Below are 26667 nucleotides of genomic sequence, written 5' to 3' on the forward strand. Positions count from 1 at the left end.
ACACCAAAGGATAAATTGTTAAAGGTCTCCATTGAAAGTGATGAACAGAAGTTAATGAAAAATAGAAAAATACTGCATAAAGCTAAAAATGAAGATCTCAATTGTGTATTGAAAGAGTGGATCCATCAGTGTGACAGTGTACACATGCCACTTAATGGTATGCTGAAGGTTAAATAAGCAAAGATCTTTCACAGTGAACTGGCAATCGAAGGGAACTAAATATTCAATAGGCTTGTTGTAGAAATTTAAGAAAAGATATGGCATTAAATTTTTAAAGATTTGTGGTAATAAATAGTGAAGACATACATTGACTAGTTGGCCAAGATCATTGCTGATGGAAATCTGACTCTGGAACAAATCTTTGATGCCGAAACAACACACGTTTTGATGCCTCAGAAAGATACTGACACAGAAGATGAGACAGCCCCTACAGGAAGTAAGGATGCCAAGGAGAGAATAACTGAGATTGGATGTACTTATACAGCGGGAACCCATATGTGAAAACTTGTTGTGATAACCAAAAGCTTGCGTCTTTGCTGTTTTCAGGGAGTCAATTTCTTACCAGTTTATTATTATGCTAACAAAAAGGCTTGGATCACCAGCGATATATTTTCTGATTGGTTTTATAAACATTTTGTGACAGCAATTCTTGCTCACTTTCAGGAAGCTGGACTGAATGACTGCAAGAATTTATTTGATTATATTTATTCTACTCATTGTCTAGCTGAAATTATTATCAAAAACAATGCTTATGCCATGTACTTTCCCCAAAATGTGACTTGTTAATTTAGCCAAGTGACCAGATTATCCTTCAATCGATAAAGAATAAATATAAAAACACTTCCTTAAATAGCATGCCAGCAGTAGCGAACAGAGGTATATGTGTGGGTGATTTTCAAAAGGAGTTTAGCATGAAGGATGTCATATATGCTGTTGTCAATCCTTGGAATTCAGTGACTAAAGACATGTTGTACCTGCCTGGCACAACCTCTAGTCTGCATCTTTGTTCAGTGATGATGATGAACCAGGTGGTGACTTTGAAGGATTCCATATGTCAAATGAGAAAAACAATGATGTCTGACCCTACCTATTCCAAAAAAAAAAAAAAAAAAATACTTTCAGAGTCTATTAGTAGGCTGGAAAAAGTGGATATCAACGAAATTTTTAACATTGACAATGAGGCTCTAGTTGTTCATTCACTGAACATTGATGACATAGCCAAAATGGTACTGAATTCAGGTGACTGTGATAATAGTAATGACGAAGATAACAATGTTAACACTGAAGAAAAAGTGCCAGAGACAACATGATGGAAATGCATGATGATCTTAGTGAAGAACTAGAGCAGTGTACATTCATTACAGAACAATAAATTATGCCAGTTGATAAAAATCAGAGAGCTTTCTAAGACAAAAACTGTTGTTAATGAGGCAGATGACTCGGGGGGAAACATTTTAAAAAGCTACCCAGCAGAATGCCGCCTCACCCCTAGGGGGCCCACTTCCCGGTCCCTCAACTGCTTCTGATGTTTCTTCTCACCTAAAAAAAATACAGTGTACAGTAACCTTTTAATCCAAACACAGCATTGAATGTAGAGATGGAAAGCCTGTGGTGGTTTGTGGTTGCTGTTGTTTCATAGCTGATACAGGTATTCTGGCAATGCTACTGTGCTTCTTAGTGACTTTGAACACATTATGTTTTCACTGCATTCATGCTATGTCATATTTTTTACCGGTAATTACTTACGTATAAATAATTGCAATAAAATAATTGCTTATTAGTAGCATATAAATTCAGTCAGGAATGATGGTGATGCCACAAACCACAGATTGTCCACTTAGGTGACTGAGATAGAGACACCTTTGATTTCTGATGGTTCAATGCACACAAACTTTGTTTCGTGCAAAAATTTTTTAAAAAATGTATTGATTTACCTTCAGGCTATGTGTATAAGATGTATATGAAACATATGTGACTTGGGTCCCATCTCCAAGATATCTCATTATGTATAGGCAAATATTCCAAAATCTGAAAAAATTCAACATGCAAAACACTTCTTGTTCCAATCATTTCTGATAAGGGATATTAAACCTGTAATAGAATAACCCTATAAAAGAATGAACCTGTCAGAATTCTAAAGCTCATGAGATGTTTTCTATATTAATGACAACTCTCTTTCTCAGAATCTCCATCCCTTTCTCATAGTTCTATAGAACTATAGAGGAGTTATATAGTCTCCTCTTTCTGAGTTCTGGATGCTAGTGAAACCACAAAGCACATAAGCACCTGAATTTATTGCCAGGTTCTAGCTCAGACTGGCCCACAGAATACACTTCCAAGATTGTTTGAAATGTGGAAAGAGAAATGTTCTAGGAATTGGAAAAAATAAATTTTGGCCTCTGTACTGCGATTATTTAGCAATTATTTGGCCTCTGCCCTGCAAATTGCTCCTTGGTTCCCTTTTCTGTGTGATGACTATGATGATGCTTAATAAACTCAGAAGATTGTTGTGAGATATGGTATTATTCTTCCATCAGTCTTTTCAGTAATTTTCACCTGGTATGTTACACATGCCAGGCATCTCAAAATTTGGGAAAACAAATGTGACTAAGAAGTGAGCTCTTCTTTGAAAAAGTAAGAAACAAATAGATAAAATTTAACACCACAAGTAAATGAATAAATAGGCACATGGAAACAACTATCTTAGCTGTAAAGAGTCATGCAGAGCTTAAAAGAACATCAGACATGTATATTGTTGAATTCTAATGAATAATGAAATTGCGGAATAACGTTCCAGGAAGAAACAACTTCATGAAAATAATTTGAAAGAAATTCTTCTTAACTTGTTCTTTTTATTAGTTTCTTTTTCTAAAATTGGGCATTTCTCCTAAACTCACCGAGGTTCTGTAGTTCTCTGATTTTCTGTAACCCTAAGCTTCAACACTATTGTTATTGTTGAACTTTTATTGCTCGTGGTTGCTGTAGGGGCCTCAGTGAGGAGTAATTCTGCTCCCCAAGTGAAGTGGCCTTCGTGATATAAAATTCTGATGAAGTTAGTCTTGGCAGGGTAAGATGCAGGCTTTATAAATTTACGAAGTCTGTATAATGTTCAGAGGTCTGAAAATAATACAGAAAATAAAATGTACAGAGTCTAGAAAGAGGCTTAGGTGAGTTAGGAGTTCTATAGTTCCAGCTCTGTTGGCTCTATATTAAGCCTACCAGGAAGTCCTGGTGTAGTTTTGTGTGTCCGGTATCCGTTGCCCCATCTTCTGATAACAGCGTCTTGACTTTCTTTGGGGATCATTCTCTGCTCTTGTGATCTAACTGAAATTGAAGTAAGTGGAGCCAATGAGAACAATCTATTCATTGACTGCAGTGACTGTTTGAGGACTGGATGTGTGACCCAATCCAGTTTGATCAGAACAAATAAGACTCAATCTCAGGACTTCTCCTGAGGTTGTTATAAAAGAGGTGGTCTCTTTTTCCACTACACCTAAAACTAATAAAAGAAAAGCTTAGACCTGCTTACAGTGATCTCCACCCTCAAATGATCAAACATAGAGGAAACAGAACCTAAATCAGGAGAGACCAAATTCAAGGTTGTTGTTAGAAATGACTGAGCCCCTGAAAAATCCACGTCTGAAACTATTTCTCCTCTGCTTTTGAGTTATGTAACCCAGAAAAAAAACTTTTTGTGCTTACACAAATGTGAAAATCATCCCTATTGCATGACCCATAAGATGTATGACATGTAAAGATTTGCCATACTATTAAGGAGCAAACTTGAATGGTTCACACTGCAATGCAGATGTGTTAGAGGGATTTGCTAAGTTAGTTGGAGAGCTTAGCTGTTTAAATTTTCACCAATGCAGTAACTCAACTGACATTACAAAAACATTGTCTTCATCATTAAATGGCAATGAAAGTTTAAAAAGGTAATAAATTATGGTTTGAAGATAAGCATCAGAAATGCGTGACACTCAATAAGTAGAATACTGGATAAATGACTTTTTGAATTTGAATATTCTTCATAAGACTTCAGTGTATCTCTGCAAAATTTTTAAGTACATCACTTAAATTTGCTTTTGCTTATGATATTCTTTGTGAGGAAACCTAGTTATATTTACCCAATCTGATGATAGTAGCTCCAATAATTACTATAGTCAGGCGAAATGTATTATATAATTTGTGCCATTGAAGAAGTAGCTTATTGCTTCCTGCCTTTCCTCTAAGATTCAAATCATGACCTCAGTATTACAATGCTGCCTGAATTAATGGTGCAGATTTTACTGCTTTGGCTTGCGTTTTATTCTCACATTCATTGACAGAAAGAATTTGTCTTCAGAGGCCATCCCTTTCATCATCTGCCAAGAGATTGTGCCAAATGTAAAGCTAGCCCAAATTTTCATCCCACTGGTACTCAAGAAAGTTTTTCAATTTTTTTTTCTGTAGATTCACATTTGCCCTTTTTTTGCATAAGACTATCCACCAACATGTATAACATTTGTTTAATTCACTTCTTAACCTTTATCTGGAATTTATATTCAACTGAAAAATGTTCATAGATGCTGGACTGGCTCAATATCAATAAAGCTGGCATGTCATTTGTAAAAAAGTGATATTAAAATTATTGGATGAATTCAGGAAACCATTTTAGAAATAGAAGAATGTAGGTTAAACAGAAGGATAAGTGAATGGTTACATGTGCTTTTACTGACTACCAGACTTTGCATTAAAAATGGGAAATATCTGACATTTGCAGTCTCTGTAAATGATCACTGAAATTGCTTTTGTGTGTGTGTGTGTGTTTATAAAGATCAAGAAGATCAAGCTCAGATAATTCAAATCAGTTTAGGTATTTTACTTAAATAGCCACATTATAATTATGTTTACTAAAGAGCTGAAAAGCACTCCTTTCTAGCACATGATAATGGCTATAACTTATTTTAGGTCTTGGCGTAATTAGAATGATTCACATTTTTCCTACTGACTGGGCGTATTTGTCTCCTTTGCACTGTGACTTCCTCCTCCTCCTTGTATAACATACATTTATATGTGTGAATACAAACAAATATAAAAACATCCATATATGAATGTACACCCAAGGCAAGCAGGATGGCTGTCTCCAGAGAAGGAATAAGTGGGTTCCCCACTGTTGCTCAGGGTAAATGTGGACTGATGTAGTTCTGGGACAAACCTACTATAACCACAAGTTAATAACAATGTCTTTAAACAAAGAAACAGACAGAAACCCCCTTTGGATAAGCCCTCTCTACAATCCCCTCCTTGCTGGCTCCATTGGACTGAGCCCATCCTTTCCAGGGTTTACACCTCCAGAAGGATTAAATTTCCTGTCTCATTGAATCAGGAAGAACCATGTGATTTAATTTGACAAATGAAGTACAAGTGGAAAAATGACATGGGCTGTTCCTGAGCAGCAACTTGAGAGCCATTGCTTGGATCTCTCACCTCTCTTTTCCTTTGGTCATAAAATCAACACGTCTCAGGCTAGGACTGCTCTTTCAGCATGGTTATAGAATAAAAGACACCTGAGAGAGAGTTGTAACAAACACAGAGTGGACATTAATGTCAGCAAAAGTACATCTTTGTTTTAAATGCCACTAAAGTTTCTAAACCATTTGTAAATGCAATATAACAATCTAAGGCAGGATTTCTCAACTTTGGCACTATTGACGTTATAAAATGCATAATTCTTTTTTTTGCTTGGGACTGTTTTGTCATTGTAGGATGTTTAGCAGCATCATTGGCCACTTCCCCTTAGATGTCACCACCACACCCACAGTTGTGATAAAGAAAAATGTTTCCGGATATTTCCAAACGTCTCTTGGGGGAAAACCATCGCCAGCTGAAAACCACTAATCTCAGCATAGTAGTTCTCAAAGGGGATTTTCAGAGCAAGCAGTATCTGGAAATATGTTAGATATACAAAGTCCCAGGACCCTCCCAGTCCCAATGAATGAGCAGTTATATGGCTAGGGCACAGCAAACTGTGTTTTAATAAACTCTCCAAGTGGTTCTGAATATATGAAGCTTGAGAACCACAGTTTTAAACTGATTTGTATATATATGAGCAGTCTTGAATAAGGAAAGGGCATAAATATTGCTTTTATTTACAGATGAATAAGGTTAGCTCTTTTGATACGTAAAGCATTAGAATTGTATTTTTTTTGTGAATCTGTAAGGCTTTATGGTATATTAGCATGTATACTAGTGTAATAAATGTTAAATACATTGAAATTTCATAATTTGAACAAATTTCACTATGGTCTCAGGACTTGGAAATTCACTGAGTCACAATAACTCAAAATGAAGGAAAAAAAATTTCTGCTTAGGAATTCTAAGGGAAGTGTCACTTTGGTTTTCTAAAAAATACTTTACAAAATGTTTTTGGAAGCATAACTGTCAGTTTCAATTATCTGACATTTGTACTCTCATTTTATTTAGTACATTTTATATAAACACAATTAGTATTTTAAAAGTATAGAACTGAGAATGAGTATCAATAATGCTCAGATTTCTTTATTGCAAAATTCTGTCACAAATAATTGCTCTTCTTTCCATCTAATTTCCTTTTGCATATCTATAAAATGGATCTAAGTCTGATCTACCTTGAAAGGTGGGGCATAAGGAATAATTAACTTTTGCAAAGTCAGTAGTTATTATGTGTAAAGTTATAGGCAATGCATATTATAATGCTAATATATATATAGATAAGATATTGGGTATTTCCTCTAGTTGAGATTGGCAATAGGAGGTAGAAAATCACAATTAATTTTGACACATTAGCTCTGAAAATGATGAAGATAATATTTCTGCATATTTCTCCGCTTTCCCTCATTTGATAAAGGAGAAATCCCTATTTTTCTTGTTGTGAGCAGAAAATCTTCAGAAGTTAAATCCTAAAAAGTTAATAGTCTTCTTCTTAACTGTCAATGGTACCCATGATTTCTGCTATACTATATATTTGTTTTTTAAAGTTGTCCTAAAATCAGAATTTTGTGATGGTGTAGTGTACATATCAGTACAAGGTAAATACAAGAAAATTATCTTTAGGCTTTCTGTTTTTATGAAAACATTAAAAAATAAGAGCTGATTATGCTGTGATAGTCTTATGAAATAGACCTGGAAAAATGCAACATCAAAAGACAAAATGTGCATTTTGTGTTATCTGTGACGTTATTATGTTCCACACACTTGACCATAAACTTTCAATTTTATTCTTTGAGTCAAAATATCAAGGGAAAACCCTTCTGAGTTTTTTTTTTCTTTTTCTTTCCTTTTTGTTTTTACCAAAAGGCTGTAAGAAATCTTTATTTTTATCATCACATTAGGATTTTAGGATTCAAAGTAAAAAGGCTTTGACTTTGTTCTTTTAAAGATAAGGGAAGTCTTTCCCTTTAAAGCATTATCTCCTAGCGGGTGGAGAGTGTCATGCTTCATTTTTTAGGTCCTTTACACTCTTGAATTTGATTTGTGCTTTTACAGCACAAATCCCAACATTCAGAAGGGAGATCTGCCTGCTTCAGCTGCCTGCAGCTACAGAGAATTAGTCTGTCATTCTCGGCATCAGGGAGTGTATGTTGTGTATGTGAGGGTGTGAGTGTGTGTTCGTGTTTGAGATTAGGTGGCTGAGAGTCATTTAAATGTGCATAAGGTTAATACTGGAAGATCTCATACAGGCTTGGCTCTGAAACCTGTGGCATTCTAGGCTGGACAGCCGTTCCCGTGCCTCTATTTTAATTTAGCAGGATGTTTGCTGCCATGGCAGCCAGCAGCATCCACTGCAGCAGCAAGGAAGAGCCATAGATCTGAGAATGCAGGTGGAATACTAAAATGTGAGAGGCTCGTGCAGGGCTGGGCTTCAGTGCTTAATTCCTGCTCTTCCCGGGCTCCTATGGGGAGGCTGTACTTGCTGCACTGTGTCAGCTCATTAGAGTAAAGGGTTACAGACCTAGGTCAGTTAAGGGCTGGTGAAAGGCAGGGGGAAAAAAAAAAGCAAAAAGCAAGAGACCTCAGCTCGTGCTTCACCTCCTGGCGTTTCGGAACACAGAAGCAATAGAGGGAAATGTGGACCCATCCTCCGGCTGAGACATGTGATTGGATGAAGACTGGCAAACGTAGTTGGCTTCCTGGACTACTTTTCAGCTGGGGGAGAGTCTTTGGTGAACTCTTTTCTGCTTCAGATATATTCGAGCAAAATATTTGTAAGTACTGCTGATTTAGTAAAATGATGTATCAAGCTAAATTGTAGGCAAATAATTATATATACCGTATCTCTAGAATCTGTGAATGTGTGAGCTTGAGCTTTTATTTAAGTGCATGTGATAATTAAAATCAAATGGATCAGTTACAATCACAGTGTAAAAAGACAATATGAAGTCCAATTGAAAGGAAGGAGCCACTGGAAGAATCATGCAGCGGCCTGCTCAACTCTCTGTGTTCCGGAGCAAAGAAGTAAGGAGAAAGGGAGCTTGCCTTCAGAAACAAAAGTCTCTGACCAATCTTTCCCTCACCAGTGATGGGGAGAGGAGACCCACAGTGCGCATTTCCAACTGGTTTGGAAACGCTGCCAAGGCCAGTCAGAGAGAAGCCAACTATGCAGAGAGGCGCTCACTGTCCAGGTTTCTCTCGCGATCTGTGCAGTCCCTGTATCACACCAGCGGCTCAGCCTGGAACCTCCTGCCTGCTGGGGGCAGCCAGTCAGACAGTGAAGACTTAGAGGAATTGTCTACAAGAAGAGGCTTAGAAGGTGAGAGTGATGAAGATAGTAGGTCCGACGATGAAAACGTGTCCTCCAAGCTAAGCAGCATCAGCAGAAGCTGGGCTGAAGAGGAGGGAGAAAGCTGTTTGCGGGAAGGGACGGCTCATCTGGATGAGGACGTCATTCTTACCATGCTGGGTGATCTGGAACAGGCACTTTACACTGACTTATTAGGTAAGTCCAGTTTGCTCCTAAAAGTGTGTATGGGATTTTAAGAAATTTCATAGTCTCTTATGAAATTATTTGCATTTGCCAAATAGCTTTCATTTTTTAGACTGGTTTTTAAAAATATATAGTTACACTTTTAATTCCTGTTTCTTGAAATGATTTTTTTTTTAATTTTTATTTTGGTAAAACTGAGCTATGAGCACCACTGGTAAGGTTCATTTGGAGAAAGTAAATTCCAGAAATCTGCCATGGGCATTATTAGCCTTGCTTAGTGTCCAGTACCTTCTAGGCATCCATAAATAAGTTAACATTTTAAAACTCCAAACATGTTGTTCACCTAATCATTAAAGGGGCCTGTTTGTTCAACTTCCCTCAAGGTGACCTCATCACAGATAAGGGATGAATAATGAAGGGCCTCCTGGGTAAATTTTCTGTAGAGTTAAGTTTCTTCTGCTGCCTTCATGCTACCTGAATAGAAGGCTTCTTCTATACCTCAGTGACAGGCCCTGTTTATTGCAGTGACACTTTCAGAAATGCAGGGGCCTCTGCTACCTTCTACCTTTTTTCTTTTCTTTTTTGTTTCAGTGTTTGACAAAAACTAGTTCTGTATGTGCACATTATAAGTATTCAAGCTACTCTATGGATGACTATGAACTGTTTTCATACTTTAGAAACTAGGCCTTTTTGATAACATGAGTTTCAGTAGTAACTTCTGGCATATTATTTAATTAACTGAAGAAGAAGAGGTCAAGTAATTCTATAGTTTGTGACTAAACTTTAAATGTCAACTGTGAACGTTTTAATTGTTATTTCTGAATCCACTGTTCTACCAAAATATATTTGCATCATACAGTCCCTTCTTCCATAAGTATTAAATTACTGGCCATATCATATTTTATGTCAATATGTATTTCCACAAAGGACTTCATATTGGGCTCCTTAAATTGAAAGGAATTAAACCTGGACAGTGATCTCTTTGTTTCTGATTCATGAAACTAATGCTAAATGCAGGCTTGTTTTTATTCTTACTGTAGACCCTCCTGTTACAAGATGTTTTATGAGGTTTGCTGGATTCTTTTAGTAAACCAGCTTTAGAAGAAGAAAGCTTAGAGAGACAGCAGAGGCAAATACTGTTCAGTTTTTCATGTCAGTTTGATTTTAAAAGAGTAGTGTTTCCACAGTTGTCAGAATAGTGATTTCTGAATCTGCAACACCAGGTGCTGCAACACGAAGATTTACTTTTGCACCATTGTCTGGTTTCTATAATGAATTGCTTCTCATAAAGGGCTATGTGCAGCACAAAGGCAAGAGAAAGTCTAATGTTTATGAAGCCTTTTCTTTTTGGGATCCTTTGGAACTGTAGAATCAGATAATATTCCTCTTTTGCTTTTGAAGTGGTATTATTTATCTTGTTCTCGGTATCTCATAAGTATTTACAAAGGTATGAACAGAGTGCAGTCCCCTGACAGCATTTGATGCTTACTCAGTTAAATTATAGCATGCTGTGGGTGGGTGTATATATGACACGTGCCTTTTTGTGCATAAATAACTTGGAGTATTTTTGTCAGAGGGTAACCTCTCAAAAGAAGCCGGTATGCCTTGGTTTTTCAAGAGCATCTGCTTATTGTATTTATGTGATTATTCTGTTTCAGTATTTTTTTTTCCTTCTTATGCCAGTATTCAAAAATGCAAGTGAAAAAGTAAGGGGAAGTTTATTCAAATAGCTGTGATATGAATAATCATATCTCCAGATAATGAAGCATTCTGATGCAATTCCCTAAATAATGATACATGTTAAGTTGTTGAATATATCTACGCCCACAGCACACAGGAATTTCAGAATTTCTGCCACGTGCTTCAATAGGTTCTGCTTACGACTCAAAATGGCCTCTTCCAAGTTAGTTTTTACATGGGGTTCCTTGAGTTTAACTCTTTACTCTTAGATATCCTCCTAAATTAGACAGATGAAGATTTGTCCTATAACTGTATAGGAGCATATTTTATAAGTAACTATAAAGCTTTTAGCCACATTTTGTTATTTTTCCCCAAAGTGTCAAGATTAACCAGAGGAGTTTAAAAATTTTCATCCAAATCACTACTAGGGCCATCCACAAAACTAGAGTTACTTCATATAATAAATCAGGAAGCTGTACTCTATATAACATCTGTAATATGGATGGGGTAGATGGCATAATTCTCTGAGAATAAGGTTTATTCATATAGATTTGATTTCCTATTAAAAGATGGCAATGCTGACAGTGTTAATTACAATGTGTATAATTAAAGCCTAAAAATTAAGAACAGGATCACAGATTAAATGGTCTTTCTGCCACCAAATTGTAATGTAGAAGTACCAAATTGATGCTGTTATTTTTTGTCTCTACTCAAAGAACACCTTATGAGCAGTGAGAAAGCACTTTGCACCAATGTTAAAACCTCAAGTTGATTTCAGAATATACCATTCTGGAAAATGTGTGGAAGCCATTCCATTGTATTTGACACATAGGAAGCCTCTTTCAGGAATAATGGTTGACTTTGAGATTATGCAAGTAGGAGGAGTCCCAACATTACTGTGATTAAATACACTTCTCATGTGCATTTTTCTGGTAACTTTTATTGTTACTAAGCATTTAATTTTATTTTTGCTTTTATATTTGGACTTTGCAATTGTGTTTTTCCCCCAAAGCCTCTGGACCTCACTCAGATACAAATTTACAGGATAATTAAGGCTGTGCAATCAGTCCTTAGGGGTTTGTGAGTACATTTAGTTTTATCTTGCCTTATGTGGGTCATTGAAAACATTTACTGCAATAAATTCTGCTTTCGTTATTATCTTCCGTGACATGAATAAGCCAGCAGTTATGTTTAGCTCAATAAGTGTTGGGAAGAAAAGGTCCATTTGTCTGTCATGAGGAGGGCAATGTCATAAGTGAATGTCATAATGAAAAAAACCTAAGGAATGAGGGAGGCTGTGGTTCTAAAACATGAGAGAAACCAGATAAACAATGAATTCAGTTAGAAGAATCCAAGGATCTAAGATACCTGTTGGATTGGAAAAAAGAAATTGAAAAGGAGATGAAGTAGTTGTGAAAATATATTTAGTGAAATGACATGTCTAAAAATACAGCATTCTTAAAATTAATATAAAAAGATGGAATATAATTGATATATTAATTTTAATATTCCAGTTGGCAAGTGATTGAGATGCAGCTGGATTACAACTTAAAAGTTTTCCTAGGGAAGGAGGAAGGGATAGGAACATGTAATGATGCGTTCTAGGAATCTGTGTGAGGTCAATTACTTGTACCTCCCCCCACGAAAATAAAAAAAGGTCATCTCAACATACTCCTTTCAAGACTTTTTGTCTTTCACCTACAATCTATGATGTCAATAACTGTATGAAATCTTTCATACTGAATCTTGGGTTTAGTGCTTCTCCAGTTTTGTCCCCTTCACTTACTTTGACCAGGTTTGCATTAATTTCTTCTTTGCATGTCTCTTCCTTGACTGTAATAATTTTATTTGCAGTCTGTAAGATTTTCTCTACAAAACTCTTCTTTTTCTTCATAGTTCTATCAGATTATTTGGAAGTGAAAGGTAGACTTCTTTATAGCCATTTCTGAAATACCCTGTATTATATGTATGAGGAGAAATATGGGAAGAATTTCCAGGAAGAATATGATCAGTCTCAAGGGTTATTAACAGTTCTGAGTGCTAAAAGAATAGTGTTAAGCTATAGGATTAGTGATTGTGTTAATTTAATTAGTGTAGAGAAAGTTTGTCTTGTGCATGAGATCCCAACATGTGTTTTATTATTCTTTAAAAAGATTTGCTTCAGCAAAGTTTCTCAGTACTTTATGTTTGAAATAATGATGTTCTTATTAAGTATAATTTAATTGTTCAAATGATTTATAAATTCAAAGGAAGAAATTTACAGGCTGGCAGCACAATGGTGGCTGTTTTGGCAACCACCCAAAGTGAGGAATAATGAACAAAGTAGTAATATTCGCCTGAAAAATCTAGTAAAGGAATTAGCAGTTGTCCTGCAATATTTGAGTGGCTGCCTTGGTAAAGATATTGTAAATTTGTTCATTTGGTTTCAGATCCACTGGAACCACTGGGTGAAAGTTTAAGGGAGACAACTTATTGCTTATCCCCCATAAATATTTTACATTTTGACTGCTACTGGAAGGAACCATCTCTTACTGGTGAGGTGGAGGCCTTTCCAATGTTGGGGTTTTCAGGCAGAGGCAGATGACCTTGTCCCATGTGAGACAGATGAATGCTATGGCCAAGAGCTAAGGCAAGACAATCTCGGAAATCCCCACCAACTGTATGATTGTGATGATAAGTGTTAAAGGGACACATTTGTTCTAGATTTTTAAAAATCTGGCCTGAATGTTAAGGAAGTAAATTAACAGGTTAAATAGTTAGCTATATTCCTAAAACAGATTATAAATATGCATCTCGACTTCTCTATGTGACAATTTTCATAGTGTAATTTAATACATACTATTTTTTGCTTTTCTTTTCCTTCCCTTTCTTTTTCTTCCAACCTCTTTCCATTCCATTCCCTTCCCAGCCATCCCGTTACTTCCTTTTTCTCTGTCTCCTCTCCTTCCCTGTCCTTCTCTTAACGTATCCATTCCAATTCCCTCCTTCCTTTCTGTTTTCACTTTTATCAAAAGTGCCCATCACTAGATACCCTCTTCGGTCCAAATTGAACACAACAAAAATTGTGCTTAGACTACTCTCTTTTCATGCTCTTCCTATTACCTCGACTCACTGGCTTTAGAAGGCTACTAGCTTGGGAAGTATTGGATGACTATAAACAAAATGACTTAAGGACACTTCTGCCCCTAGTTGATAGGTGGTGATTGTATCAGGCCAGCATTAGTCATACTTGCAGAGCTATTTGTTTCATGCTCATTAGATACAAACATTTTGGGTTTAGATGCCTAGGAATTTACTTGAGCTCTGGTATCATTGGTAGAACTGTAGAAACTGGAGAAGTAATTAAAAATAAAACCATTCAATGTTGTCAGTCTTTGTCCATAAGTCTAATGAAAGACTTCAAAAGCTCTTGCTTCCATAAGAAAAGACCTTGGCTGGGCATGGTGGCTCACACCTGAAATCCCAGCACTTTGGGACGCCAAGGCAGGCAGATCATTTGAGGTCAGGAGTTCAAGAGCAGCGTGACCAACTTGGTGAAACCGCAACTCTACTAAATACAAAAATTAACTGGGCATAGAGGCGACGGCCTGATATCAACTACTTGGGAGGCTGAAGCAGGGGGATCGCTTGAACCCTAGAGGTAGAGGTTGCAGTGATCGAAGATGGTGCCACTGCACTCCAGCCTGGGCAACAGAGTGAGACTCTGTCTGAAAATAAAAATAATAAAAAAAAAGGCTTCTATTTTATTCCCCAGATTCCAAATGTTTACTTTCTACATAGGACAAATTTACCTCAAGTATTCTGAGTACACCTAGAAACACCTTGAACAAATTAGGATCTTAATGATCATAGTTTTTTTTTATTCTCGGGTACATGTGCAGAACATGCAGGTATGTTACATAGATATATACATGCCATGGTGGTTTGCTGCACCCATCAACCCATCATCTACATTAGGTGTTTCTCCTAATGCTATCCCTCCCCTTGGCCCCCCACCCACCAACAGGCTTTCTAGCTTCATCCATGTCCCTGCAAAGGACATGAACTCATCCATTTTTATGGCTGCATAGTATTCCATGGTGTATATGTGCCACATTTTCTTTATGCAGTCTATCTTTAATGGGCATTTCGGTTAGTTTCAAGTCTTTGCTATTGTGAACAGTGCTGTAATAAACATACGTGTGCATGTGTCTTTATAGTAGAATGATTTGTAATCCTTTGGTTATATACTCATTAATGGGATTGCTGGATCAAATGGTATTTCTGGTTCTAGATCCTTGAGGAATTGCCACACTGTCTTCCACAGTGACTGAACTAATATATACTCCCACCAACAGTGTAAAGGCATTCCTATTTCTCCACATCCTCTCTGGCATCTGTTGTTTCTTGACTTTTTAATGATCATCATTCTAACCGGCGTGAGATGGTATCTCATTGTGGTTTTGATTTGCATTTCTCTAATGACAAGTGATGATGAGCTTTCTTTCATATGTTTGTTGGCTGCATAAATGTCTTCTTTTGAGAAGTGTCTGTTCATATACTTCACCCACTTTTTGATGGGGTTGTTTTTTTCTTGTAACTTTGTTTAAATTCCTTGTAGATTCTGGATATTAGCTCTTTGTCAGATGGATAGATTGCAAAAATTGTCTCCCATTCTGTAGGTTGCCTGTTCACTCTGATGATAGTTTCTTTTGCTGTGCAGAAGCTCTTTAGTTTAATTAGGTCCCATATGTCAATTTTGGCTTTTGTTGCCATTGCTTTTGGTGTTTTAGTCATGAAGTCTTTGCCCATGAGTATGTCCTGAATGGTATTGCCTAGGTTTTCTTCTAGGGTTTTTATGGTTTTAGGTCTTAGGTTTAAGTCCTTAATCCATCTTGAGTTAACTTTTGTATAAAGTGTAAGGAAGGGATCCAGTTTCAGTTATTTGCATATGGCTAGCCAGTTTTCCCAGCACCATTTATTGAATAGGGAATCCTTTCCCCATTGCTTGTGTGTGTCAGGTTTGTCAAAGACCAGATGGTTGTAGATGTGTGGTGTTATTTCTAAGGCCTCTGTTCTGTTTCATTGGTCTATATATCTGTTTTTGTACCAGTACCATGCTGTTTTGGTTACTGTGGCCTTGGAGTATAGTTTGAAGTCAGGTAGCATGATGCTTCCAGCTTTCTTCTTTTCCTTTAGGATTATCTTGGCTATACAGGCTCTTTTTTGGTTCCAAATGAAATTTAAAGTAGTTTTTTCTAACTCTATGAAGAAAGTTACTGGTAGTTTGACAGGGATAGCATTGAATCTCTAAATTACTTTGGGCAGTATGGCCATTTTCATGATATTGATTCTTCCTATCCATGAGCATGGAATGTTTTTCCATTTGTTCGTGTCCTCTCTTATTTCCTTGAGCTGTGTTTTGTAGTTCTTTCTGAAGAGGTCCTTCACATACCTTTTGTATTTCTAGGTATTTTATTATCTTTGTAGCAGTTGTGAATGGGAATTCACTCATTTGTCTGTTTGTTTGTCTATTATTCGTGTATAGGAATGCTTGTGATTTTTGCACATTGATTTTGTATCCTGAGACTTTGCTGAGTTTGCTTATCAGCTTAAGGAGTTTTTGGCTGAGAAGATGGGGTTTTCTAAATATAAAATCATGTCATCTGCAAACAGAGACAATTTGACTTCCTGTCTTCCTATTTGAATACCCTTTATTTCTTTCTCTTGCGTGATCGCCCTTGCCAGAACTTCCAATACTATGTTGAATAGGAATGGTGAGGGAGGGCATCCTTGCCTTGTGCAGGTTTTCAAAGGGAATGCTTCCAGCTTTTGTCCATTCAGTGTGATATTGGCTGTGGGTCTGTCATAAATAGCCCTTGTTATTTTGAGATACGTTCCATCAATACCTAGTAATTGAGAGTTCTTAGCATGAAGGGGTGTTGAATTTTATGAAAGGCCTTTTCTACATCTATTGAGATAATCATGTGGTTTTTGCAATTGGTTCTGTTTATGTGATGCATTATGTTTATTGATTTGCATATGTTGAACCAGCCTTGCATCCCAGCGATGAAGCCAACTTGATCATAGTGGATAAGCTTTTTTTTCTTTTTTTTCTTTTTTTTTTTTTTGAGATGGAGTCTTGCTCCATCACACAGGCATGATCTTGGCTCACTGCAACCTCCGCTTCCTAGGTACAAGCAATTCTCCTGCCTCAGCCTCCCAAGTAGCTGGGACTGCAGGTGCATGCCACTGTACCCAGCTAATTTTGTATTTTTAGTAGCGACGGGGTTTCTCCATGTTGGCCAGGATTGTCTTGAACTCCCGACCTCGTGATCTGCCCCACTCGGCCTCCCAAAGTGCTGGGATTACAGGCGTGAGTTACTGCACTGGCCAGTGGATAAGCTTTTTGATGTGTTACTGGATTCAGTTTGCCAGTATTTTATTGAGGATTTTTGCATCGATATTCATCAGGGATATTGGCCTGAATTTTTCTTTTTGTGTGTGTGTGTGTCTCTGCCAGGTTTTAGTATCAGGATGATGCTGGCCTCATAAAATGAGTTAGGGAGGTGTCCCTCTTTTTCTATTGATTGGACTAGTTTTAGAAGGAATGGTACCAGCTCCTCTTTGTAGCTCTGGTAGAATTCAGCTGTGAATCCATCTGGTCCTGGGCTTTTTTTGGTTGGTAGGCTATTAATTACTGTCTCAATTTCAGAACTTGTTATTGGTCTGTTCAGGGATTTGACTTCTTCCTGGTTTAGTCTTGGGAGGGTGTATGTGTCCAGGAATTTATCCATTTCTTCTAGATTTTCTAGTTTGTGTGCATAGTAGTGTTTATAGTATTCTTTGATGGTAGTTTGAGTTTCTGTGGGATCAGTGGTGATATCTCCTTTATCATCTTTTATTACATCTATTTCATTCTTCTCTATTTTCTTCTTTATTAGTCTGGCTAGCAGTCTATCTATTTTGTTAATCTTTTCAAAAACCGCCTCTGGATTCATTGATTTTTTTGAAGGGTTTTTGTGTCTCTCTCCTTCAGTTCTGCTCTGATCTTAGTTATTTGTTTTCTGCTAGCTTTTGAATGTGTTTGCTTTTGCTTCTCTAGTTCTTTTAATTGTGATGTTAGGGTGCTGATTTTTGGATATTTCCTGCTTTCTCCTGTGGGCATTTAGTGCTACAAATTTCCCTCTACGCACAGCTTTAGCTGTGTCCCAGACATTCTGGTATTTGTTTCTTTATTCTCATTGGTTTCAAAGAACTTATTGCTTTCTGCCTTAATTTCTTCATTTACCCGGTGGTCATTCAGGAGCAGGTTGTTCAGTTTCTATGTAGTTGTACAGTTTCAAGTGAGTTTCTTAACCTTGAGTTCTAATTTGATTGCACTGTGGTCTGAGAGAGTATTTGCTATGATTTCCATTCTTTTGCATTTGCTGAGGAGTGTTTTACTTCCAATTCTGTGATCAGTTTTAGAATAAGTGTGATGTGGTGCTGAGAAGAATGTATATTCTATTTATTTGGGGTGGAGAGTTCTGTGGATGTCTATTAGGTCCGCTTGGTCCAGAGCTGAGTTCAAGTCCTGAATATCTTTGTTAATTTTCTGTCTCATTGATCTGTCTCATATTGACAATGGGGTGTTAAAGTCTCCCACTATTATTGTGTGGGAGTCTAAGTCTCTGTAGGTCTCTAAGAACTTGCTTTATTAATCTGGGTACTTCTGTTTTGGGTGCATATACATTTGGGATAGTTAGCTGTTCTTGTTGCGTTGATTCCTTTACCATTATGCAATGACCTTCTTTGTCTTTTTTTGTATTTAAAACAGATAAAAAGTCTGTTTTATTAGAGTCTAGAATTGCAATCCCTGCTTTTATTTGCTTCCCATTTGCTTGGTAAATATTCCCCCATCCCTTTATTTTGAGCCTATGTGAGTCTTTGCACGTGAATCTTATGAAGCTTAGTTTGGCTGGATATGAAATTCTGGGTTGAAAATTCTTTTCTTTAAGAATGTTGAGGCCGGGTGTGGTGGCTCACGCCTGTAATCCAGCACTTTGGGAGGCCGAGGCCGGTGGATCACAAGGTCAGGAGATCAAGGCCATCCTGGCCAACACGGTGAAACCCCGTCTGTACTAAAAATACAAAAAATTAGCCGGGCCTGGGGGTTGTCGCCTGTAGTTCCAGCTACTCAGAAGGCTGAGACAGGAGAATGGTGTGAACCCAGGAGGTGGAGCTTGCAGTGAACCGAGATTGTGTCACTGCACTCCAGCTTGGGTGACAGAGCGAGACTCTGTCTCAAAAAAAAAAAAAAAAAAAAAAAAGAAGAACGTTGAATATTGGCCCCCACTCTCTCTGGCTTGTTGGGTTTCTGCAGAGAGATCCACTGTTAGTCTGATGGGCTTCCCTTTGTGGGTAACTAACCTTTCTCTTTGGCTGCCCTTAATGTTGTTTCTTTCATTTCAACTTTGGTGAATCTGACAATTATGTGTCTTGGGATTGCTCTTCTCAAGGAGTATCTTTGTGGTGTTCCTTGTCTTTCCTGAATTTGAATGTTGGCCTGTCTTGCTAGGCCGGGCAAGTTCTCCTGAATAATATCCTGAAGAGTGTTTTCCAGCTTAGTTCCATTCTTTCCATCACTTTCAGGTACACCTATCAAACCTAGGTTTGGTCTTTTCACATAGTCCCATGTTTCTTGGAGGCTTTGTTTGTTCCTTTTCATTCTTTTTTCTCTAATCTTGTCTTCATGCTGTATTTCATTAAGTTGATCTTCAATCTCAGATATCCTTTCTTCTCCTTGATCTATTCAGCTATTTCTACTTGTGTATGCTTCATGAAGTTCTCATGCTGTGTTTTTCAACTCCATCAGGTCATTTGTGTTCTTGTGTACTAAACTGGTTATTCTAGTTAATAATTCCTCTAACCTTTTTTCAAAGTTCTTAGCTTCCTTTCATTGGGTTATAACATTCTCCTTTAGCTTGGAGGAGTTTGTTCTCCTCCAAGGAGGAGAAGGCCTTGGAGGAGACCTTCTAAAGTCTACTTCTGTACATTCGTGAAACTCATACTCTGTCCAGTTTTGTTCCCTTGCTGGTGAAGAGTTGTGATCTTTGGAGGAGAAGAGGCATTCTGGTTTTTGGAATTTTCAGCCTTTTTGAGCTGTTTTTTTTTTTTCTTTTTTTTTTTTTTTCTTATCTTTGTGGATTTATCTACCTTTGGCCTCTGATGTCTGTGACCTTCGAATGGGGTTTTTATGTGGGCATCTTTTTTGTTGACATTGATGCTATTCCTTTCTGTTTGTTAGTTTTCCTTCTAACAGTCAGGCCTCTCTGCTGCAGGTCTTTTGGAGTTTGCTGGAGGTCCACTCCAGATCCTGTTTGCCTGGGTGTCACCAGCAGAGGCTGCAGAACAGCAAAGATTGCTGTCTGTTCCTTCCTCTGGAAGCTTGGTCCCAGAAGGACACCCGCCAGATGCCAGCTGGAGCTCTCCTGTATGAGGAGTCTGTCAACACCTGCTGGGAGGTGTCTCCTTGTCAGGAGGCATGGGGGTCAGGGACCCACTTGAGGAGGCCGTCTGTCCCTTAGCGGAGCTAGAGCACTGTGCTGGGAGATCCGCTGCTCTCTTCAGAGCCAGTGGGCAAGAATGTTTTAGTCTGCTGAAGCTGCACCCACAGCTGCTCCTTCCCCCAGGTGCTCTGTCCCAGGGAGATGAGAGTTTTATTTGTAAGCCCCTGACTGGGGCTGCTGCCTTTCTTTCAGATATGCCCTGTCCAGAGAGGAGGAATCTAGAGAGGCAGTCTGGCTACAGCAGCTTTGCCAAGGTGCAGTGGGCTCTGCCCAGTCCAAAATTCCCAGCAGGTTTGTTTACATTGTGAGGGGAAAAGTGCCTACTCAAGCCTCAGTTATGACAGTCGCCCCTCCCCCAACCAAGCTCCAGGGTCCCAGGTGTACTTCGGACTGCTGTGCTGGCAGCAAGAATTTCAAGCCCGTGGATCTTAGCTTGCTGGGCTCCATGGTGGGGGGATCTACTGAGCTAGACCACTTAGCTCCCTGGCTTTAGGCTCCTTTTCAGGGGAGTGGATGGTTCTGTCTCACTGGCATTCCAGGTGCCACTGGGGTACCAAAAAAAAAGCTCCTGCAGCCAGCTCAGTGTCCGCAAATGGCTGCCCAGTTTTGTGCTTGAAACCCAGGCCCTCGGTCATGTAGGCACCCAATGGAATCTCCTGGTCTGCAGTTTGTGAAGACTCTGGGAAAATCATAGTATCTGGACCGGATAGTTCCGTCCCTCAAGGCACAGTCCCTCACAGCTTGCCTTGGCTTGGGGAGGGAGTTCCCCAACCCTTTGCACTTCCCAGGTCAGGCAACACCCCACCCTGCTTCTGCTCACCCTCTGTGGGCTGCACCCACTGTCTGACCAGTCCCATTGAGATGAGCCTGTTACCTCAGTTGGAAATGCAGAAATCACCCGCCTTGTGTGTTGATCTCATTGGGAGCTGCAGACCGGAGCTGTTCCTATTCAGCCATCTTTCTCAGGTCATAATCATAGATTTTTAATTAATCCCAGCAACATGGATTGGTAAACAGCATATTTCCAAGTGATTTTTTTTTTATTTTAAGGTCAAACCTACAAAGTGTTATTGTGTTATTACCACTTAAAATTATTACTTGTGATACTATATTTGTATCTATTCACATTTTATTTGTAGAAAGAATTATAATTTGTAGATAATAGTTATTTGAAGTGTATTACATATCCTTTTACTTTTAAGAAGTGGTGACCTACTTATCTATGTATACAATTATTTTGAGGACAATAAATGTCCTGAATAGTCAATTTATCATGTTGCTTTCCTAGGTGAAGATCCTGAAACAAGAAGAATGAGAACCGTTAAAAACATAGCAGATTTGAGGCAGAATTTAGAAGAGACTATGTCCAGTCTTCGTGGGACTCAGATAAGCCACAGGTTTTTTCAATTCTGCATATATTTGAGCCAATAAAGAAAAAATAATTACAAACAAACATTTAACTTTTCTTATAATGACAGAGATGGGATTTCAGTTTCCCCTTACTATTTCCTCTCTTGTTCTATATAAAAATTGATTCATAATTATCCTTAAACTGAAAATTCATACATATACCTATTTATCTTTTATCTCTATCTCTATCTGCTATCTATGTCTTTTTCAGTATAACCTCCAGTTCAAGGGAATTAGTTACTGCAACTACCGCCATCACCGTTAAGTGGATTTGTAATACCTGTCCTAGAAAATAGTGGCACAAGTTGCCCTTGAAGTGCATCTAGGCAGGGTGGTAGGGAGACATTCAAACATAATTGTAGTTAACTTTCAGAATAGGTCTGGGAAAATTACAATGAGTTAAGAATTTGTTGAAAATGTAAAGCAATATGTTGTTTTACCCAAGGTGTACTGATGGCCTTTCTTTTGAAAACAACCAAAAGCTGTAAAATGTATGCCCCTTTCCACAGTTTGACCTCAAAATGAACATATAGTTTAGCTTTCAGGAAGATGACATGTTTATAAGAGATGACCGTCAACTCTAGCCTTTTCTGTCATCATGCATTCTAGGTTGTGGCCCTAAGTGAACCAGAGTTTAGTTATTTCTCCATTTTATTTGACAGCACCTTGGAGACAACATTTGACAGCACTGTGACAACAGAAGTGAATGGAAGGAGCATACCCAACTTGACAAGTCGACCCACCCCCATGACATGGAGGCTGGGCCAGGCATGTCCGCGACTTCAGGCAGGAGATGCTCCCTCCCTGGGTGCTGGCTATCCTCGCAGTGGTACCAGTCGATTCATCCACACAGACCCCTCGAGGTTCATGTATACCACGCCTCTCCGTCGAGCTGCTGTCTCTCGGCTGGGAAACATGTCACAGATTGACATGAATGAGAAAGCAAGCAGTGACCTGGACATGTCTTCTGAAGTCGATGTGGGTGGATATATGAGTGATGGTGATATCCTTGGGAAAAGTCTCAGGACTGATGACATCAACAGTGGGTAAGTGGCCCTGTTCTCCATCAGCATTGTGTGAAGAGGGGAGGTGGTCTACTAGAATGCATTCACTATAAACAAATGTGTAAGTTTTCCCAGAAAGTCATGAGAAAATATGAGATATCTGAGGTTATTCAGTGTTGAAGGGCCCTTCCTCTGCTCGTTCATGGAGACTAAAGAATCCAAGATTTCTATAAATTCATTATAAGCCACCAGGTTTTTCTGTTGTTGAGAGAAACACATGTGGCTTCTGTTTTTCAGAGTGATTTTCAGATGCTTCTTAAGTAACAGATTTTGTAGTGAAGGACGTGGGAAGGAGACAGGAGGAGTTTTGCTGATTTGCTTGATTTTTCTTCTTTTTTAGCTTGTCAGAAGCTGCCTGTAACTGCTTTGAGGACAAATATTTTCTTACTGTCTTCAATTATGCACCCCCAATTTAACTTGAGGGAAAAATAACTTTGGAGTTGAAAGTTTCACTCTGTTCATTTTCTTTTGATGGTATCAGATTTCAATACATCTCAGACCCTGTTTTTCTTCTGTGTCCTATTACATCCCAAAACATGTTGTGATTGTAAAACTCTTAGAGTATATTAACAATTCGGGATATTTGGCTTAATCAGAGAATAGGCCCAAAGGGAGGCAATAGGATATTCTATTAATAATTGTAATTGCCATTTTGAGTATTTCCTGTTATGTACTATGCTCTTGTTAAATGCTTTGAAGATACTATTTTACTTTACCTTCCCACCACCAGTAATGCTTACGAGGTGAATGTTTTTATACATGTTCTATAGATAAGGAAACTGAATCTAATTGGTCCTAGCTGGGGCCTAACGCTAGTGAAACGGCAGACCTGCATTAGAACTCAGTTATGTCTGACTTCAAACACAGGCTCAGTAATGTGCTGAAAAGCTTCCCAATTGACTTTGTCTATAAACTTTGTGTGAGTCTGGATTTTGACCTACTCTTTGTCATTATGCATCTGAGAGGACCCATGTAAGAAATAATTCTTCTATATAAGTGACCCTTCCTGACTTCATTCATGAAAAGTTTATGTTTGAATGGTGACACGACCTAAAAAAAGAGTACAAAATAGCTTTTGATTAGGTTTATAGCTTTGCTCTGATATCCTGATACCTACTAGTCCATTCCTGGTATCCACCCTACCTGACTTTCTAAAAATTTAGAATTATAGAGGCTAATTATGATTAATTAAGATAGATTGTTGTTCATTTGCCACTGGATTCAGAGTGCCTCGTTTGAATCTCTCCCGTTTGTTATCTGTGGACCCCTTGGGAACCTAATGTATCCAAATGAGTTTTTGTCATCTAAAATAAGGATAAAATTGTACCATCTTCATGAAGTTGTTAGGATCATTCCCAAGTTTAGTTTGCACAATGCTTGGCATGATACAAGCATTCAGTAAATTTATCATCCTCCTCTTTATCATCACTATTACATTTATTATCATTAATAACCATACCAATTTTTGGTTGTTGTTAGTTATAATTATCATTTTTGTGTGTATTTAACATAGCTTAGGAGGCAATGCCCAGTTCAGAAAACATAATGGCAAAGCAAGAGTGTCTAAGGCACACTCTTTCTCCCATCTCTCTCTTCTTTCTTCCCCATTCTTTCCACTCTATCCCCTCTTCTCTTTTTTTCTCAATCTCCTTAAATGTGGACATATGTGTGAATTCAGTTTTATATTCACTATTCAAATATATTTGTATGGCTAATTATATACATAAATATACCCATATATTATATATAAAGATATATATACAAAGGCTGGGCACAGTGATTCATGCCTGTAATCCCAACACTTTGGGAGGCCAAGGCAGGTGGATCACCCGTGGTCAGGAGTTCAAGACCAGCCTGTCCAACATGGCAAAACCCCATCTCCACTAAAAAAGTTAGCCAGGCATGGTGGCATGTGCCTGTATTCCCAGCTACTTGGGAGACTGAGGCCGGAGAACCACCTGAACCCGGGAGGCAGAAGTTGCAGTGAGCTGAGATTGCACCACTGCACCACTCCAGCCTGGGTGACGGAGTGAGACTCCATCTAATATATGTATGTATGTATACATGTATGTATGTATGTGTGTGTGTGTATGTGTGTGTGTGTGTGTGTATGTATATATACCTGTGTGCACTCAATATCATTATTCATGGTACTCATGTTCTATGGTGTCACCACAAACATTGCATTAGTGAATACTGAACTGTGGTCCCTAGTAGAGATATAGGTTTTGGTTCCTGTATTTGGCCACAATATTTTTGTCAACTGATCAATACATAACCTTGCTTTACGTGTGTCTCTCTTTAAAGACACCTTATTTAATACATACTACTGATTCATTCACATGGAACTCACAGCCAACAGCGCCATAACTCAGGCCTGAAAGGAGCTTATCTAGTGCATAGTTTCTCTGTGAGACACATTGAAGACTTCTTGCAATTAGGAACATAATATGACACTTCAGCACCAAGTTTGGGGGCCATTTTAAACAGCACAATTCTCAGCATAAAAACACAAAAAGAAGGCGTGGTGCGGTGGCTCACACCTGTAATCCCAGCACTTTGGGAGGCCGAGGCGGGCAGATCACGAGGTCAGGAGATGGAAACCATTCTGGCTAACATGGTGAAACCCCATCTCTACTAAAAAATACAAAAAAAAAAAAAAAAAAAAAAAAAAAAAAATTAGCTGAGCGTGGTGGCGGGCACCTGTAGTCCCAGATACTTGGGAGGCGGAGGCAGGAGAATGGCGTGAACCCGGGAGGCGTAGCTTGCAGTGATCCAAGACCGCGCCACTGCGCTCCAGCCTGGGCCACAGAGCGAGAGTCCGTCTCAAAAAAATAAAAGTAAACACACACACACACACTCACACACAGACAAATGTGGAAAATGTGGCACTAAATAGGGCATAGAAGAACATTTGTTGTGCTATTAGAGCTGATATAAGAAGGCAGAGTATCACTTTATTTAGCTTTAGCTGGAAACGTCTGAGACTCATTTTTTTCACTGTTCTGTTCATATCCATGAGTGACTGTGAAAGTACTATGAGTTTAGATTTTGTGGTTACATATAAATTTTAGCAAGTAGGCAACTTCACAAATATAGAATTTGTGAATAATGATGATTGACTGTATATACTCACACTCATGTAGAATGTTTATCTGGAGAGTGACAGCGTATCTTGGGAGCAGTTTGAATAAGAAATCAAGGGACATCTACAATGCAGTATGTTGGGAATTTCAAAAGCTTTGTAGGGATAAAAATTGAGCTAAGAGTTCAGAATGAGAAGAAAGTACAAAACCCTCACATGAAATAGAAAGAAGTGAATAAGAAAAGAAACATTTTAATTCTATTTTCTGATTTAAAAGCTATAGACAAAGGAAAAATATTTAAAATACATATATAAGAAAAGTACAAACTTAGAAAGTATAAATTATTCAGAAAGCTTGCATAAAATGTAATTTTCAGAATCAGAGGGACAATGGATTAGATGATATTGATGACTTTTCTCTTAACTGAGAGTCATGGAATGTGAGTATTTAAAGATAATGTTTTAGAGATAGACACTATTTTGACAGACCTTAACATCATTATGCTAAGAAGTTTAAACTACATTGTAAGCTATGTAAAATACTATATCCTAGAGATTACTAAATAGTCATAGAACATGGCATGAGGATGGTGATGGCTTTTGAAAGGCCACTTTATGGGAAATAGGCAAAGCAAATTTAGGGGAGAAACTCTGGGGTTCGATTTCAGGAACTATTGCAAGAGCTCTGGCTCGCAGCTCATAAGATTAGAAATATGGCAGTGGCGGCCGGGCGCGGTGGCTCGAGCCTGTAATCCCAGCACTTTGGGAGGCCGAGATGGGCGGATCACGCAGTCAGGAGATCGAGACCATCCTGGCTAACACGGTGAAACCCCGTCTCTACTAAAAATACAAAAAACTAGCCGAGCGAGGTGGCAGGCGCCTGTAGTCCCAGCTACTCGGGAGGCTGAGGCAGGAGAATGGCGTGAACCCGGGAGGTGGAGCTTGCAGTGAGCT

General features: G+C 38.4%; 1 protein-coding gene across 2 annotated transcripts in view; it reads left to right on the forward strand.

The window, feature by feature from the left end:
• The window catches only part of NAV3 (neuron navigator 3), a 394671-nt gene that overhangs the window by 207127 nt on the left and 160877 nt on the right, over positions 1–26667 (forward strand). For both annotated transcript variants that reach the window (XM_011981392.1, XM_011981393.1), the window contains exons 10-11: positions 21443–21551; positions 22227–22610. In XM_011981392.1, coding sequence (XP_011836782.1) covers positions 21443–21551; positions 22227–22610 — 493 coding nt within the window. The remainder of the gene's footprint in view (positions 1–21442; positions 21552–22226; positions 22611–26667) is intronic.

This window comes from Mandrillus leucophaeus, unplaced genomic scaffold, assembly GCF_000951045.1.
Source record: "Mandrillus leucophaeus isolate KB7577 unplaced genomic scaffold, Mleu.le_1.0 Scaffold225, whole genome shotgun sequence".
Taxonomy (NCBI): Eukaryota; Metazoa; Chordata; class Mammalia; order Primates; family Cercopithecidae; genus Mandrillus; species Mandrillus leucophaeus.